Source organism: Impatiens glandulifera, chromosome 4, assembly GCF_907164915.1.
Source record: "Impatiens glandulifera chromosome 4, dImpGla2.1, whole genome shotgun sequence".
NCBI classification, from domain to species: domain Eukaryota; kingdom Viridiplantae; phylum Streptophyta; class Magnoliopsida; order Ericales; family Balsaminaceae; genus Impatiens; species Impatiens glandulifera.
In genome coordinates, this window is record NC_061865.1 from 55,651,252 (window position 1) to 55,670,801 (window position 19,550).

Sequence of the window (19,550 nt, forward strand, 5' to 3'; positions counted from 1 at the left end):
AATAGTGAATTCTATTAATTTTTTTAAAAAAAATTAGGGGTAATGTCACATTTTAACCGTAAAAAAAAAAAATTCGAGGTGAACTTCAGCACACCTGAGCCCCTACATAGATTCGTCCCTGACCTGACGAATCACTTAATTTTGTCCACAATTTGGATTGAATTTTTCAAAATATGAATTAAATTTAAATTTAAAATTAAAATAACTTGAAGACAAAGAATGGTGCATGAACTTTTATTTTCCATATATATAATATAATAATTTTTTCATTCTATAAAAAGGTACATAAAATATTAAAAATAAAAAACGTTTGAGTAAACAAAATAAAGTATGCCATCAGACAAAATAAAATACATAAAAATAATAAAACAAAACAAAAAAAATTATTGGATAATGTTATATAATAATGTGCACGAAATATCAAATAAAATATATCAGGAGTATCAAAAGATTAACGTAGATAAAAGTTTTTAAGAAATACGATAAACTCTTAACAAAATTTTCGAACTTTCCAAAACGAAAGTGATACTTGAAGTCAACAAAACATGATATTAATCCACGTCATCATTAAGTATAGTCATCATTAGGGAAATTTGATCAAATGACCCTCAAAAAGGTCATCCTAAAAAATAACCTTACTAAATTCATATTTTATTTTTAACATTTTTTAAAATTTTTTGACTCTTTTATCCTCACTAACCTTTTTTTTCCTCCTCCTTTCCTTTTCCCCCATTTCTTCCCGTTTCTTTCCCCCTTTCTTCCCGGCCGTCTTCCACCCGCGACCACCCACGACGGTTGCTCCCAAGCGGGAACCCCCCACGTCGGACGATCGCCAAGCCCCTAACATGGAAAAGTTTCCTCGGCACCTGCCCCACGCCCCACCCACGCTCCACGCACCACCCACGCCTAAGCCCACGCTCCACGCACCACCCACGCTCCACGCCCCACCCACGCCCAAGCCCACGCTCAAGCCCACGCTCCACGCTCTACCCCACGCTCAACCCCCACGTCCCACGCTCAACCCCCACGTCCCACGCTCAACTCCCACGCTAAACCCTAAACTAAAACCTTAAAATTAATCTTGCATTCAGGTTTGTTCAACATGTAAAAGAGAAACTAAATGATTAGAACGAGAAAGAAAGAATAGAATGTGAAAGAACCTGCACAGCGTCGCCCTGGCTTGGCGATCGTCGGGCTGAGTAAAAGTAAACGACTACCTTCATCATTTTTATATTTATTTTATATATTATATATATATATATCATTGCTTTGATGTATTTGAAGAGGCAAGAGGGTATATATATATATATATATATATATATATATAAAGGTTTTATATACAGTAAATAATAATTACTAATTTTTCTTACTTAATTATTTTATCTCTCATTAATTAATATATATTCTCACTAATTATAAAATATATATATTTTTTTATTAATAATTTATAAATATATTATATTATTTTAATTATTAATTTTATATAAATACATTTTATCTTTCATCATATAATATGTTTAAAGTGTTCACATTTCATGTTTAAATCTAAAGTTATTTAAAATTAATTTAAAAATCTTAAGTGGTCTAATGGTTAGAGTATTCACAATTTACATGTTTTGGGATTCAACATTTGGTTTTAAGCATAAAATGGGAACACTCTAACCGTTAAATCACTTCAGAGTGTTCACATTTCATGCTTAAAACTAAAATTATTGTAAAGTTTTGGGATTCGACATTTGGTGTTAAGCATAAATGTGAACATCTCTAACCGTTAAACCACTTAATTAAGAGTGTTCACATTTAATGCTTAAAACTAAAGTTATTTAAAATTAATTCAAAATTCTTAAGTGGTCTAATAGTTAGAGGGTCAATTTGCATGTTTTGGGATACGAACTTTGGTCTTAAACATGAAATGTGAACACTTTAACCGTTAAATCACTTAAGATTTTTAAAATAATTATTATTTTGTGTATGTATATATATTTTGTAGGAAATTTGTAAAACTAGTTCACTTAGACGTATGTACTAATAAAAGATCATTTAAACATATGTATTATCAAAAATTGGCTCATTTAGCCTTTTTTAATAACCATGATTAACTTTTATTTTTAAATTTATGTATTTATTAATTATATATTAATTTATTTTCTCTCTTTTTTTTTCATTAATTAAATCAGGTAATTTATTTTATTCTTAATTTTTTTTATTATTTTAATATTAATTTTTCTTTTATATGTCATCTTCCTTTTTTTATTAGTTTTTATTTCTTATATTTCTTAAATTCTCATTTTTAAAAAATTTAACAATTTATTTATGAATTTTATGTTTTTTTGTAATATTTAATTTAATATAAACAAAAATGAAATTAATAATTTTTTATTTAATTTTTATTCACGATTTATAGTAGTAGTAAGGTGCATTGTTTTGTCTAATATTTGATTATTACTCTTTTGATGTTTGATGAATAAGTTTTTATTATTATCCAATTTTTAATTTTTAATTAATTTATTTTTGTGCTGAAGAATTTTTATTATTGAAGGGATTTTTATTGTTATATTCAATAATTGAGACCAAACAATTTTAAAATAATTAATAATCAATGTGAATATAAGAAAAAAAATATAAAAAAGAAGAAAAAAAATATAAAGTTAAAATAATTAATGATGAATGCTCATATATATATATAATTAAATTAAAATAATCAATAATAAATACTCATATAGAAATAATAAAAATTATGAAAAAGATAAAATAGAGGGTTCTATTAGTAATAAATGAAAAAGAAGGAGAGAGAAAATATATTAATATTTAATTAATAAATATATAAATTTAAAAATAAAAGTTAACCATGGTTATTAAAATAGGCTAAATGAGCCAATTTTTGATAGTACATATGTTTAAATGATCTTTTATTAGTACATACGTCTGAGTGAGTTAGTTGTACAAGTACATACGTTTAAGTGATCTTTTTTCCTATTTTGTATTTTATTACTACTTAGTTAATTTTTATATTAATTATATATATAAAGTTTTAATAAATGATAAATAATAATAACTATTTTTTAAAAATTATTTTCTCTCTCATTAATTATTATATATAAATACACAAAATAATAAAATTATTTCAAAAATCTTAAGTGGTCTAACGGTTAGAGTGTTCACATTTTATGTTTAAGACCAAAGTTTAAATCCCAAAATATTTCATGTTTAAGAGGTCTGTGATCAATTGAGATTGATTGTTGATTTGTTGAAGTGAGAATAAAAGAGAGGTTGACTAAGATTGGTGAGTGGTTTTTCGAGGGATATAAATATATGAAAAAGTGTGAATCACAAGATTAGGATCAGTATGTGGTTTACTGAGGGTAAAGAGGTCATATGAAAAGTATGAGTTACAAAGATGATGATCAATTGGAGGGTTAGTGGTGGAATTTGACTAGATATAAGAGGTGTCTCATCATTTAAGGTCGACTAAGATTAGTGGGTGGTTTTGCCGATGAGATAAAAAATGCATATGAAAAAGTGTAAATAATAAGATAAGAGTCAATTAAGTGGGTGCGAGGAAGAAATATATGTTAATATTAAATTTAAGATTAAACTTAAATTTTAAAAACTAAAATAAATTTTAAACTAATAGTATTTTGAATAATATCAATTTTCTCTAAAATAAATAATTATATATATTCTTATTTTACAACTTCACGAGTTAATGCTAATTATATAATAATGACATTATGCATTAATTATTCAAATTTTAAAAGCAGAAATACAAATTAAAATCTAATATATTTAAAGAATCATTAACTAATAAATAATTAACCTTGGATTGGATCATCAGCCTAACTTTATCTAAGACTTTGTTCAGGTTTTTAAAAAACCAATACAAAATCAAATATCACTTCATTCTTTTTTATTTATCATATCATTCTTTTTTATCTATCATATCACTCAAATCTTTAACCAAAATACTAAAATATCATATATTTTAAATTATTATTTTATATTTTATTTATATATATCAATACCCTTTAAATCTTTTTATCAAAAATAATCATCACCTCCTCAAAATCATCACCAATTATTATTTTTTTTCTACCTCTAAATTTTTAAAATAACTCCAAACCGAACCAGCTCTACATATTTAATTATTCTTGCTAGGGTTACTAAAGTGGGAGAATGATTCGATCGACTTGCATTTCATTATCCTGATGTGTAAAGGCATTCATATGACTTCAAGCTCATGTCTTGCCTACTTGATTACTTTAGGCCTAGTTTGTTTTCAAATATTTCATATTCTTTCTCATAGTAAAATAGAAACCCAAATAGTGTTTAATCTTAGTTACAAAACAATAGAAAGTGTTTTATATATAAGCTATAATAAACAAACAAGATTAGAATTTACAAGTTATAATAGAAATTAAGTCCACTCCATCCACATCACACTGATGAGATGTTATTTTTGAAACCAAACAAGCCTTAAAATTATACCCAACTTAGACTTTTCTCTATAAAAAGTGACTCCCATGAGTTGAAGTGGCATCTGATCATAGATACCAAATTAACTTTTCCATCTTCTCTCTCTAAAACATTATGGAAATTAGCACTAACTCCAGGGGGCGGACGTTCATGGTAAGCGGCGGTGAAGGAAACGGACGGACATGGAAGATAATGTGGAGAAAGCTGATGAGAGAGAAGAGAAGAATGTTTGATCATCAGGGATCGAGAAAGAGTAATTGCAGACGGAAGTTTCAGGTGCCTTATGATGAATTCACGTATAAACAGAATTTTGATCAAGGGTTAGCCGGATGTATTTATAATAATATTGATCAAGATCAGGATTTGGAGAGAGATATTATGTCCAGATCATTCTCCATTCGTTATGCCGATCCATCTACGCCTGCTTCTGTGATCCTCGTGAAACCAAGTCCTATTGATGATGAAGAGTTAATCATCTTGTAGCTAGCATGAAATTAAGATCAATGGAAGTTAATTAAATTAATATTATTGTAGTACAAACTATATATAGAGACTGTAATTTAATTAATCTCTCTCAATCTCTTATCTAAATTCTTAGTTTAATTTATACATAGCCTTGTTTTTTTCCTTTAGGAACATGCATAATCTTGTTTTATGTTTGTTTCACTTAAAATGTTTTTAGTGAATATAAACATTATTGCTAAAGAAATAAAGGGATATTGAGAGACACAAATGAAAAAGAAGGTTTATAATTTGTCGAAATAAAAATTATAATACAAAAATAATTTTATTTGAAAAAAAGAGATTAAATAAGACCAAAGTAAATAGACTAGTTGTATTTTTTTTTTATTGGAAATGGAATTGATTTATTTGAGATATGAGAATATTTGACTTTATCAGCTTTAACATATTATCAGCTTTATATTTATTTTGCAGACTTTATGTGGGTTAAATTATTGCATTCATTCTTTAACCTTGAAATAAGAGAAAGAGTTACTTGATTCTCAAGTGATTCTCTCTCTAGTCTTACAAATCACTCACAAGATATTGAAGATGTTTAAATTATTTTTTTTTTTTAATAAATTACTATTAAAAAATTTGTTAATTAAATAAAAAAAAGTAAGTTCTAATAAAAGTAAATTATTAAAAAATTGCTTAGACAAATAAACTTTAAATTCAGCTAGCTTTATTAATTTACACCAAAAAATTTAATTTAAATAGAAAACTTTTAATTTTAGAAAACAAATATATATAAGTGTAACGCTCAAATCTCATCACTCGGAAGATTGCGCCTTTGCTAGATAATCGTCGCTGAATATTCTTTGAACATCGATGATCATATATATATATATATATATAAGTATGGTAATGATTTATCTGATTGGCTTACTAAAATGTCTAAATTCATTGAGTGAATTATTCTTCGATTAATTTATGAATAATATTTGGTGTAGTGTCAAAAGTTTAACTACGATGTATCATGACTTGCTTCAATTGTTATATGTATAAATGTATTAGTTAAAAAAAAAATTGATCCTCCATCAAATGATTTTGCTAACCAAATTAGATATAGAATTAGATTAAACATTATAATAATAATAACATATAAATGTTTTTTTACTAGTGGGAAACGATAGCGATAATGTCATTTCTACATTGATAAAGATATAAAGTGGAATTAGAAATTGGGGGTTAGAAGGAGCTTTTGAGGTAAGCTTGGCGTCAAATACCTTTCTTTTTGAGTGTCTCTTATCTCATTTCCTATTATTTTTTCTCTTATATTTCTTTATTAGTTAAATCTTTTCCTATTAATTTATGTTTAGGTCATGAGTAGACATTCATCCACTTTCTTGATTCAAAATATTGAATGATTAGTTGTAATAAATATGATACTTGAAGAGACGCAATATTGGACCATGAACTTTTTTTTTGTATAACAGAAGAATTACTACTTAATTAATAATTAACCTTGGATTGGATCATCAGCCTAGCTTTATCGAAATATATATATAATTATTCTAGCTAGGGCTTCAAAAGTGAGAGAAAGATTCGATCGACTTGATGCAGCTTACTAAGCATTTCATTATCCTGATGTGTAAAGGCATTCATATGACTTCAGCTCATGTCTTGCCTACTTGATTATAGGCCTAGTTTGTTTCCAAATATTTCATTCTTCCTAGCTCATAGTAAAATAGAAACCCAAATAGTGTTTAATCTTAGTTACAAAACAATAGAAAGTGTTTTGTATATAAGCTATATACAAACACGATTAGAATTTACAAGTTATAAATAGCAATTAACTCCACTCGATCCACATCACACTGATGATATGTTATTTTTGAAACCAATCAAGCCTTTAAATATACCCAACATAGACTTTCTCTATATAAAGTGATTCCCATGAGTTTAATTTTTATCTTATCATATCTACGTACGAAATTAACTTTTCCATCTTCTCTCTCTAAAACATTATGGAAATTAGCACTAACTCCAGGGGGCGGTTCATGGTAAGCGGCGGTGGAGGAAACGGGCGGACATGGAAGATAATGTGGAGAAAGCTGATGAGAGAGAAGAGAAGAATGTTTGATCATCATGGATCGAGAAAGAGTAATTGCAGACGGAAGTTTAAGGTGCCTTATGATGAATTCACGTATAAACAGAATTTTGATCAAGGGTTAGCCGGATGTATTTATAATAATATTGATCAAGATCAGGATTTGGAGAGAGATATTATGTCCAGATCATTCTCCATTCGTTATGCCGATCCATCTACGCCTGTTTCTGTGATCCTCGTGAAACCAAGTCTTATTGATGATCAAGAATTAATCATCTTGTAGCTAGAATTAATATTATTGTAGTACAAACTAATTGAGATTGTAATTTAATTAATCTCTCTCCATCTCTTATCTGATTTCTTAGTTTTATACATAGCCTTGTTTTTTGCTTTAGGAACATGCAATGCAACCTTGTTAAGGTTCTGTTTGGTTCACTTAAATTGTTTTTAATGAGTACAAACACTACCGCCTAAAGAAATAAAAGGATATTAAGACTTAAGAGACCCAAATGAGAGGGAGAGAAGGTTTATAATTTGTCAAAATAAAAATTATAATCCAAACAATTTTATTTGAAAAAAGAGAAATTAAATGAGACCAAATTAGGTAAATATGACAGAGGTGTATTTTTTATTTTATTGGAAATGGAATGAGTTATTTGAGATATGAGAATATATTGACTTTATCAGCTTTATATATTTTTTTCACACTTTATCAGCTTTATATATTTTTTTCACACTTTATCAGCTTTATATTTTATTTTTTCAGATTTTATGTGGGTTAAATTAAATTATTGCATTCTTTCTTTAACCTAGAAACAAGAGAAAGTGTTACTTGATTCTCAAGTGATTCTCTCTCTAGTCTTACAAATCACTCACAAGATATTGAAGATGTTTCTATTAATATTTTTAATAGATTATTATTAAAAAAATTGTTAGATAAATAGTAAGTTATAATAGAAAAAAAAAACTCATCTAGAAGAGGGATAACTCAATTAGACCTATAAATATCGTTTAGACATGATATAAACTTTAAATTCAGCTAGCTTTATAAATTTACTTGGATTTTTTTTTTTTATTTAAACTAATTTAAAAAAAAAACTTTTAATTTTAGAAAAAATATATATAAGTGTTACGCTCAAATCTCGTCACTAGGAAGATTGCGCATTGGCTCGATAATTGTCGCCACATAACTCACATCTCTCGAGTGTACGAGAAATCAAATTAATAGACGCATTTATATCTCGTTTAAATGTGTCATTTTGGACTAGTTTTGATTTTTTAGAATCTTTCCCTAATTTGTTAATCAAGGAATTAGAAAAAATAATAATTTCTCGTGTTTAAACACGACTTAGAGATTATATTATTGGTTCGGTGGTTAGTTACAAGTATGAAATGGTCTACATTATGTCTCACGTGCCCATCGAACGACGGTCAATACTTTAAACTTTTGGTAATTTAAAAATATGATTTTACATGCACCTTATTTATTTAGAGGAGTAATAGGGGGAAATTGAGAGAGAGAATTTCTTGACATTACATTATTGGGTGAAAAATGAAAATATAAAAGAAAGAGAATTTTTTTATTATTTTTTCAGTCATTGGCCCATGTTATTTCATTTCTCATTATTTCTTCTAAATTCGTTCCCCAAATCATTTTTCATTTACTTATTACATTCTAATACATTAATCTAAGGATAAATATAAACCTTAATATGTGTGTCTAGGTTGATATCAATATGTTTCTAATTAATATTGCGTCTACATTATTGTCAAGATCCGAAATCTAATATTATAATAACTAGCATTTAGCCCGTGCATTTGCACGATTAATAATATAAAAAACCGTGAAAAAAATTACGGATAATATTGTTAATTTTATTTTTAACCGTTTTTAGTTTATGGGTGGGTCAACCCACAATCCGACCCAAGTATCCATTTACTCAACATCATTATATATATATATACATTAGTTAGTTAGTTAAAAAGTTGAACTTATATTAATATTAAAACGTCCCGCGTTTATCAAATTTGGTGTTGAATTTAAAATATAAAGTCTTTGTAGCCTAGTTGGTTAAAGAGTTGTACTTTTTTTGTTAGGTTGCAAGTTCAAAACATACCTCTAGCATTTTTAATTTTATTTTTAACCGTTTTAAATTTAAAGGCGGGTCAACCCAAAATCCGACCCAAGTATCCAAATTAATCACAGTTCTCGACCCGGAGTTGTACTTGTTTTGTTAGGTTGCAAGTTCGAAACATACCTCTAGCATTTTTAATTTTATTTTTAATCGTTTTAAATTTAAAAACGGGTAAACCCACAATCCGACCCAAGTATCCAAATTAACCACAACTCTCGACCCGGCAATCCGGACACTTTAAAAATTAAGCACCATTATATATATATATAGATTAGTTAGTTAAAAAGTTGAACTTATATTAATATTAAAACGTCCCGCGTTTATCAAATTTGGTGTTGAATTTAAAATATAAAGTCTTTGTAGCCTAGTTGGTTAAAGAGTTGTACTTGTTTTGTTAGGTTGCAAGTTCGAAACATACCTCTAGCATTTTTAATTTTATTTTTAACCGTTTTAAATTTAAAATCGGGTCAACCCACAATCCGACCCAAGTATCCAAATTAACCACAGCTCTCGACCCGGCAATCCGGACACTTTAAAAATTAAGCATCATTATATATATAGATTAGTTAGTTAAAAAGTTGAACTTATATTAATATTAAAACGTCCCGCGTTTATCAAATTTGGTGTTGAATTTAAAATATAAAGTCTTTGTAGCCTAGTTGGTTAAAGAGTTGTACTTGTTTTGTTAGGTTGCAAGTTCGAAACATACCTCTAGCATTTTTAATTTTATTTTTAACCGTTTTAAATTTAAAAACGGGTCAACCCAAAATCCGACTCAAGTATCCAAATTAACCACAGCTCTCGACCCGGCAATCCGGACACTTTAAAAATTAAGCATCATTATATATATATAGATTATGATTATTTATTATCATGTAAAACCTTATAAGGTGAATAACTTTTAAGATTAAAAACAAGGGGCCTATGGAAAATAAACCCAAGGTGTTTGGATTGGGCTGGTCAGTTTGTGGTTGATTGCTAAGCCTATGTTCAAACACTAATTAATTAAAAACAGTTTGTGGGTGATTGATAAGCCTATGTCAAACACTTAATTAAAAAAAGAACAGCTGAGTAAATCGAAATATCAAGAAATTCATGAAAATTTCTAAGGTTTGTCATTTTGATTCGATCATGATACATGATGATTGACAGTCTAAGCTGAGGATCATCAAGTTCTCCATAAGCGTATACGAAGCTAATGCAACAAACCGCGAAGCATTTAGTCAATTGTGAAAAAAGTTGTCATTTGTGAACTTATCGAAGTGATGTTTGCATCATTTTTTTAAAATTGTGAGAGCTCATAACTTTAATTTTACAAAACAATTTCTGAATGATTATTATAATGTATACCACACTGGCCTCTAATAACTTCGAATTTTGGACAATTACAGATTTATACTTTATATTTCCCTCTCGTGACATATATTATATCTCAAGAATTTAATTCTAGTCTCACTTAAATATCATTGATACATGCTTAGGAACATAATAGACATGTGGTCCCTTAGACGCGGACTATATCTAAGTGTATGCTTAGGTTTTAATCTTAGATGGAGTGTAACAATTCTCACCGTTCAAATGACCAATTATTTCAAAGTAGAGATCGTTCTTTATTGACAAATATGTGGGTCATAGCGTCGAGACCCTTTTCCACACGTCACGAAGAACTAAACTCACAAATGAATTTCTAAAATTATTTTCTTTCCTCATTTCTTAAATAGTAAATTAGGCGATCACTCTTAAATAGACAAATATGTCTTCGATAAATTATTTTCAAATGAACTCGAGTCAACTATTACGGATCCTCATTCTCTATTTTCTAGGATTCAAGAAAAATGTAAGACATATAACTTTGACCATTCGAGTAAAACGTTTTCCTTTTAAGAAAGGTTTGATTTTATAAGCGTACAAAGTTAAAACCAATTTGAGATCTATTTATAAACTTTGTTGTCTAATTAATTATGTTGTATCATGTGTACAAATTTGATAATAAATCATTTTTTATTAAATTTTGTAGATTGAATTTGATAAGTTAATAAAGTTTTATCTATATAAAATCTCATTTGGCATACTAAATATTAAATAAGTTATTTTCATTTTTTATAGTGGCCATCTAAAATATAATTATTATTATGACATAAATGTGACAATACTATTTTTTAAAAATAGAATAAGCTTTTTCTCTATCTCAATATTTTCACACTTTGCCAAGAATATAAAATTTATTTGACAAAATATTATTGTCAATCAATTTTATGATCAATATTGATTTTAGCACTTTTTAATCAGTTTGTTTAAATGAGAATCGAACTTGAGACTCTTGGTCTGCGAGGTCATACATATTATCACTTGAGCAATTCTAATATTTTTTTTTTCTTCATAATTTGGATTATAATAGTCCACAGTATTAGTCATTGGTCACATGTAACCTAATGGGCATGTGACTTGATGAAAAAAGTCTTAGATTACAAAACAAATTAGGTAACATAAATTACAAATTATCAAAAAATTCAATTTTTTTCAACCATTATTCACTTAAAAAGACTTTAATTCAATTTAATTGTATTATTTATATCAAATACACAATATCATTTTTCATGTTTCAATTTAATAAATTTTAAATATAATAATGATTAAAATAATTTTTTTAAGCAATTCTCATCTATATTATATTCATATTTTAAAAATAAAATATTAATTGTTTTTTACATATTAACAATTTCTACAAGAAGCTAGACCAAAAATACCAATTTAAGTCATTTTCTAAATTCTTATACTTGAAATTGTTTGGATTATAGTAATGAAAATAACAATTTGTTGAAAATTATGTAGATCACTTGAAATATTGATTTTTGACTTTTTATATTATAAAATAAAAAGTCCATTCAAAAGGTGAATTTATAATTCTTAATTCTTGTAATGATTTTTGTTTGCATATTGAGAGTAAAATGACAATTTTATAAAAATTAGGAGAATTCTAATATACAGAATGAGAGCCATAAATAATTCACCCAGCATATATCGATATACACTATTCCATTTAAATCTTTGTAACACTTACTTTTATATTTGTATCAAGTGTGATTCGTAATTTAGTATAATATGATTTGTAATATTATTATTCTTTATTTGTGCATTTGAAATTTTTGTTGTAAGTTTGCATAACATTTGAAACGTTCTCTTCCTTTCAAAACTAATTATTAAAGTTCCTTTTGAGTTTTAAAAATTTATCTATCTTATGTTGTGTCAAATTGGTATTAACATAAAATTTTGAATTAAAATTTTGAGGGTGAAATGTGAATACTTTATGAATAGATAATTATGATTGTTAAATTAAATTTATATTTTTGTGTAATATATATTTTATGAGTAAAATTTTGACCAGTGATTAATTTGTATATTAAAAAAACACTATTTAGGTATTAAAAATCGCTTAATCCTCTACCATTAAAATACAAACTTATAAAAAAGTAAAAATTTATTTAAGGCAATGTAACATGTTAATCGATTAATGTGTATATAAATTATTTGGTTAAATTTAAAATATAAAGTCTTAATAGTTTAGTTGGTTATTTTTTTTTTGAATAAATGAGAATTAACATGACACCTCACAGCCATGACCCTCGTCTAAACTCAAAACGCTTATAGAAAAAATGAAACCCGTAACATTTTAGTCTCTTGAACCGACTTTTATCATTGAGTTATTTTATTATGTTGTAGTACTTATAATGAAAGTTAAGTTCTATTAACATTTTTTATCTTCTTTTTTCAATATAACTGCTTCAAATCTCATTAACGAGTCAACATAGGAATTAACCATCTTTGTTGTAATCCAAGGATCACTATCAATATTTATACACATCAAAATAAATAAATTTAGTGTAAGTTAATTTTGTATACAAGTGTTTCTTTGATTATATTATAAAATTATTAATGTTATCCATAATATATATTACAATCAATCTATAAAGTAATTTCTAGCACAATAAAAGAAAAGAAAAGAAAAATAATATTATATTAAATAATTATAAAAAACGTGAATAAAATTTATTTAGAATTAATTTTAGTGTTATAGAAGTTATGATTTGTCATATAATATATTTGTGTGTTAGGATGAAAACTTAAAAAGCTAACTTATTAAGGATTAAAATATGCACACATACCCTCACCGACAAATATTAGATAACTTAACATTTTTAATCTTATATTTTAGTTTAATCACTTTAAATTTCGTGAACTGGTTAACCTGTAAATTACAGTTCTTGTTGTAATGCGAGAACCACTATAAATTTATATAAAAATAAAAATTAAACTAACACTTAAAATAACCATTAATATTAGTTGTAAGTTAGTTAAGTATTTAGATAAGTGTTTCTTTGATTATATTATAAAATATTTTAAAATTATGTGTTATACATTATTATTATTATTATTATTATTATTATTATATATATATATATATATATATATATATATATATATATATATATATATATATATATATATATATATATATATATATATATATATATATATATATATATATATATATATATATATATATAAGGGAAATTGGTGAGGGAATGACTTGGCGTAATCTTATTTGTTGAAAAAATCAAATAATTTCTCTAATTTCTCTCTTTTCTAACCCAAAAATATATTATTATGTTAAATAATTAAAATAATATTTTTAAAAAAATGTATATCTATATTAAAAATGAAAAAATCGTTTAAACAAAATAATAAATCATGACATGAAAAATAAAAATAAGAAAAAATGATACTCAATAAGCCATCGAGATCGTAAATTCTCGAGAAGAACGATTAACTCTCCGATAGACTTTCCTAAACGAATATCAGAAAACGTCATAATAATAACATTATGAATGATACGCATTAGACAATTATGATCATTGAAAGTTCGACGATTTCTCTTAAATCAGATAGTCCACCAAAAAATAATTGGGATGATAACCCAAATATTTAGGTTTGTCATATCAAGCACATCAATCCAAACTTTTCAGCAACTACCCAAATATTCGGGCATCACTCAATAAATATCAATAATACTCCACAAAAGACTCCAAATACTAGTCACTCTCGACAATGCAAAAGTAAGTGAGTTTCCAATTCAACTTCTTTGTGACACATACGACTAGTCATAATACAACATTTTTCATGCACATATCATCCGTAAAAATTCCACCATGTATAACGTTCCATCCAAAAAACAAGATATTTGATGAATTCTTTGACTTTCAAAGTTTTTTCCTAATAAAAAATATATGGAATCATCGTAGTGAATAACTTGTAGCAATGACTCGAATGTAAACTATTCATATATTGCCAACACATAAAGTTTTGTTCAGACGGGGACACTTGCTTGCCAACGCATAATGTTTAATATCATTCTATATTTAATTCGACTAGCGAAACCACTAGACCGATGATCACACATGTCTTTAAATGTGGCATTTCTACATATTGCAATGGAAACAAGTTCATGATACGTCATAGCTTGACTTTTGACAATATACTAAATGTCGTCCCCAAAAAATCAAAAAATCAAAAAATCATCCACAAAATGAATCTAGACTGCTCACAAAAACTTTTCCATATAGAATAAATTTTCCTCCAAATTCTATACCCCACTGGATAATTAAACATAACTAGACCAATCATGACAATATTTACTAATCTACTACACCATTTTGATATAAGAGCCTTATTAAAAGAAATAAGATCTTGAATATTCAGACCTCCTTAATCTTTATAAAATTTAACTTTATATCAACTAATTAGATGACAAAATGATGAATATTTAGAAGATCGCCATAGAAATTTACACATTATTGTCTCAATTTTCACCGCCACACTCTTGGAGAGAATGAATAACGACATCATATATGCATGCATAAATGACAACACACTCTTAATGAGAATTAGTTGACCCCCTTTTGAGATTATTTTAGTTTTCCATCTAGACAATTTACATTCTATTTTAGTGATAATCGGGTCCTAAGAGACCTTGGATCGTAATTTAGCCCCTAATGACATACCAAGATATGTTGACGAAAGAGCACAAATTCTAAACCCCAACATATTTTCCAACCTCATCATTCTTCTATTCGAAACATAATCTGACTTATCAAGATTAACTCGAAGGTTGGGACATTCACCGAATAAATATAAAATATCGCGAATGTGTTTAAAATTTCTATATGTAGGTTGAACCATGTAGAGTGTTTCATCAGCGAAAATCAAATGTGATATGGCAAAAGAATATATTATTGACCCACAACTCATTCCACGGATGAGTCCCAATTTTTCTGCGAAAGGCATCATTTTTAGATAGCTTCCATAATAATGACGAACAAAAAAAGGAGAGAGTGGATCACCTTGTCTAATTCCTCTAGAGCTTTCGAAAATCCACGAGAACTCCCATTAATAAATGAGAAAACTTATCCGTCAAAAGACAAAATTTTATCCAACCAATCCATTTTGCACCCATTCTCATTTTATCCATTATATCAAACAAAAACTCCCAATTGACGTGATTTTAAGCTTGGTCGATGTCTAATTTAACAAAAACACATTTTCACCTCTTGAATTAGCTAAGTCAGTTCACCCATTGGCTATTAATACAACATCATAGATTTGACGAGTTTTGATGAACGTCATCTGATTATTAGACCATCCGCAACATGTTGGAAAAATATTTTTTGACAATCTTATAGTAAGACGAAACGAGACTAATAGGCCTAAAGTTCTTCACATCAATAGTTTTTGGAGCTTTACGAATGAGAAATATCAAAGTAGAGTTCCAACTCTTATCAAATGATGAAAATCAATAAAAATTGATCAATTGCTTCCATAATTCCAATCTTAAGGAAAGACCACGTGTTCTTAAAAAAATCACATGGAAATGTGACGTCCCAAGGTAAACCCATCGATTTCCAACGCTTTATCACTTCCATGCCCCTTAATGGCTCCTCAACCTCCTCCAATGTAAAACGATCCTCCAACTTATATTTTTGCGTTGTACTAAATGAATCAAAAGTTCTACCATTCAATTTAGGTATGATCTTAAATAGCTCATTAAATAAACCCTTATAGATTTTGACAATACTCTTAAAGATTTCAGGTTCACTATCATGAATTTCCCTCTCGATCGAGATTAAATTAATCACATTATGTATTGTTTCCGCGTTAGATATCCCATGGGAAAACTTGGTGTTTTTATCTCCGACTTTTAACCATGTAGTTCTACTTGACTAACGTGCCCTAATTTCTTCCTACTTACACATATCAAGTAACTTGCTCACAATGTGAATCCGAGAACTAACCTCTTTAGCGGAGAATTCACGAATCTTATCATCCCCGTCAATGAAATCAATTTCATTACACAAGTCATTGATTTTAGCATAAAATAAAGCATGATCTCCCACAATTTTTTTTAAAAGCTTACATAGACTCCTTACGTTCACAAAGAGGTTACTCGATAGAGAACCAATCGATGTCTGATTCACCCATCATGATTGCACACGCGATATAAAGTCTTCTTCGACCAACCATTTATTTTCGAATTTAAATGGTCGACATGTTCTCTCCATCTTTCGGTGTTCCATCAAGATTGGTCGGTGATCTGAACAACTCAATGGAAGAACCTTTTGAAATATATTAGAAACTCTCAAAATATTGATTCACTAATTAGAAATATGTTGATACGAGAACGAACTTCACCCCATTGCTATTACCTCTCCTAAAGGTGAATTGACCACCTTCCAAAGACAAAGCGATAAGTTCAAGTTCTTCAATTGTCTTTGAGAACTCGCGCATTAGAATACTATGCCTACTGACCCTTTTTCTTTTAGACCAAAATCTAACTTCGTTCATGTCACCTGCTAAAACAATTTTTAAGTCCCAAAGACTAGCCACGTTCTTTATCTCATTAAAGAAATTTATTTTAAATTTTGAAAGAACCGGTCCAAAGTCCGCATAAATTACCTATCGTAAATTATCCTCCCAATTTCTTAATTGAACGTTAACCGATTATCTACCAAAATCAACATCTATTTTCTCATACATGTCTTCAATCTAAGCAACAAGAATTCTATCTGGCTTCTCTATAGAATCAAGAGTCTCCAAACCACACAACCGCCAATTAATTACATAGACCTCTAACGATCCATTGATCAATCTTTCGAATTTTAGTCCCACTAAAACAATATATGCGACAACCAAGATTGCCATTAGTGACTTAATGATACCCTTCTTCACACCATCATTTAACCCATAAACGTTCTAAACAATAATCTTTCCAATCATTAATAAAATCTTGTCAAAATAACCATTTATCGGCTTCGAGACACGCTTTCCACTTGCATATAATTCTGCGGTAGATCATTTAGTTTCTTCAGCTAACAATGATGGTAGTTTTTTGATGAAGAATAACTTGGGTGAAAAATATACGGGAGGGGTGGAATCTCGTGCACATTGGGTCACACTTTAGTATCTAATTCAAGGATCTCCTTTATGGGGTATTTATTTTCATGCATCGTCATATTATGTGTCGAGAATTCTACTTAAATATTCTCGTTGACATAATAATCTGACTCATAAACCACCGATTCCTCGATAGACATATCAATAATAAAAACTGGTTATTCAAGAATATTAATCTAATGATAAAGTGTTATTTTAGGATTGGACGTTTCAACGATTATTCATTTCTATATTTTTTTTGAAAAGCAGTTTGAGCTATTCAATGTAATAGGTTCACACTAGTGCCTTTTGTTCAATAAATGGTTTATAGGTCGTGCACATAAACTGGTTTATTTTGTTTCTTTTTGTATGTTTCTTTTTTCAGGATTATCTGAATCATAAATGTTCATATAAATACATAGAGATGCCATACATTTCACATAATCTAATTCTCCTTCTCTTCATGGCAATTATCATGAAGCATTCACGATCCAACATGTTTGTTATTGTTTTGCAAATAGCATTAATCTTTATCCTAAGCTTGGAACCTATAGGTAAACCATCTCACCCCTTCCAACCCTACCTTAATATCAAATGTTTGGAAGACTATGTTTTAAATATGTTATCTATGTAGCAAACTCTTGTCGCAACTTGACCTATAACTTATTTTGTCTAACCGAAGTAAAATATAATTAAATGCTCATTTCAAAAATGATATTATCTTTGTTTAATTGACCTTTTGTGTATTTAACGCAGTTGCACAAGTAGGAGTTTCCTACGGAATGATGGGCGATAATTTACCCACAAAGCCTGATGTTATCGCCCTATACAAACAAAATGGTATCCAGAGATTGAGACTTTACGATCCAAATCCAGAAGCACTCCAAGCTCTCGGGGGATCCGACATTGAGGTTAGCGTTGGTGTACTCAACGCAGATATTGAAAAGCTAGCATCAAGCCAGGACGAAGCCAACACTTGGGTCCAAAACAATATCAAAAACTACCCCAGTGTTAAATTTAAGTATATCGTGGTTGGAAACGAATTCCAGTTACAATTTATTCTATCAGCCATGCAAAACTTGCTAACCGCGGTTTCTGATGCCGGTCTAATAAACCAAATTCGGGTAACCACAGCCGTCCACTGTGGTCTCCTAGGAGAGTCCTACCCACCATCGAAAGGCGTGTTCAGTGCCGATGCAAACGAGTTCATTACCCCAATAGCGAAATTTCTCGCTTTAAACGGTTCTCCCCTGTTTCTCAATGTTTACCCTTACTTCGCCTATTCCGGGTCCAATGGAAATGTGGCGCTTGATTATGCGCTCTTCAATTCACCAGGAATTGTGGTAAATGACAATGCTTTAGGGTACCAGAACTTGTTAGATGCTATGATCGACGCTTTTTATTGGGCGTTGGAGAAGGCCGGGGCTGGGTCTGTGGAGATCGTTGTGTCGGAGACAGGGTGGCCTACGAGCGGAGGGAATGGAGCAAGCCTTGAGAATCAAAAGAGTTATATTCTTAAACTTATTGATCATGTCAAGAGTGGTCGTGGAACACCCAAGAAGCCTGGAAAGTTAATAGAGACTTACATCTTTGCCATGTTTGATGAGAATCAGAAAACTCCCGAGTATGAGAAGTTTTGGGGTTTGTTTACTCCAGACAAACAAATCAAGTATCCAATTAATTTTGCCTAAAAACAATAGCAGACAACATGCCAGACATTTTCAGTTTTTTCTTGAGGGAAAATTTACAATAAATAAAATGTTTGTATCTTATATTTGCACTTGTATTGATAAGTTCTTGTTATTGTTTTGATTCACTTTTATTGTGTTGCACTTGTTTGTTATAAACATTTGTTTCATTATTGCAAATCATTTATTTGATGGGCCAAAATGTAACACATTCAT

At 28.7% G+C, this 19,550-nt stretch overlaps 1 protein-coding gene across 1 annotated transcript; it reads left to right on the top strand.

The window, feature by feature from the left end:
• The first annotated feature begins 6,944 nt into the window (after positions 1-6,944).
• Positions 6,945-19,337, top strand: LOC124935451 (glucan endo-1,3-beta-glucosidase, basic isoform-like). The gene is made up of 4 exons (XM_047475884.1): positions 6,945-7,306; positions 7,423-7,447; positions 18,032-18,200; positions 18,403-19,337. Exons 1-4 carry the CDS (start codon positions 6,945-6,947, stop codon positions 19,335-19,337), a joined length of 1,491 nt encoding a protein of 496 aa, XP_047331840.1.
• Positions 19,338-19,550: the final 213 nt, after the last annotated feature.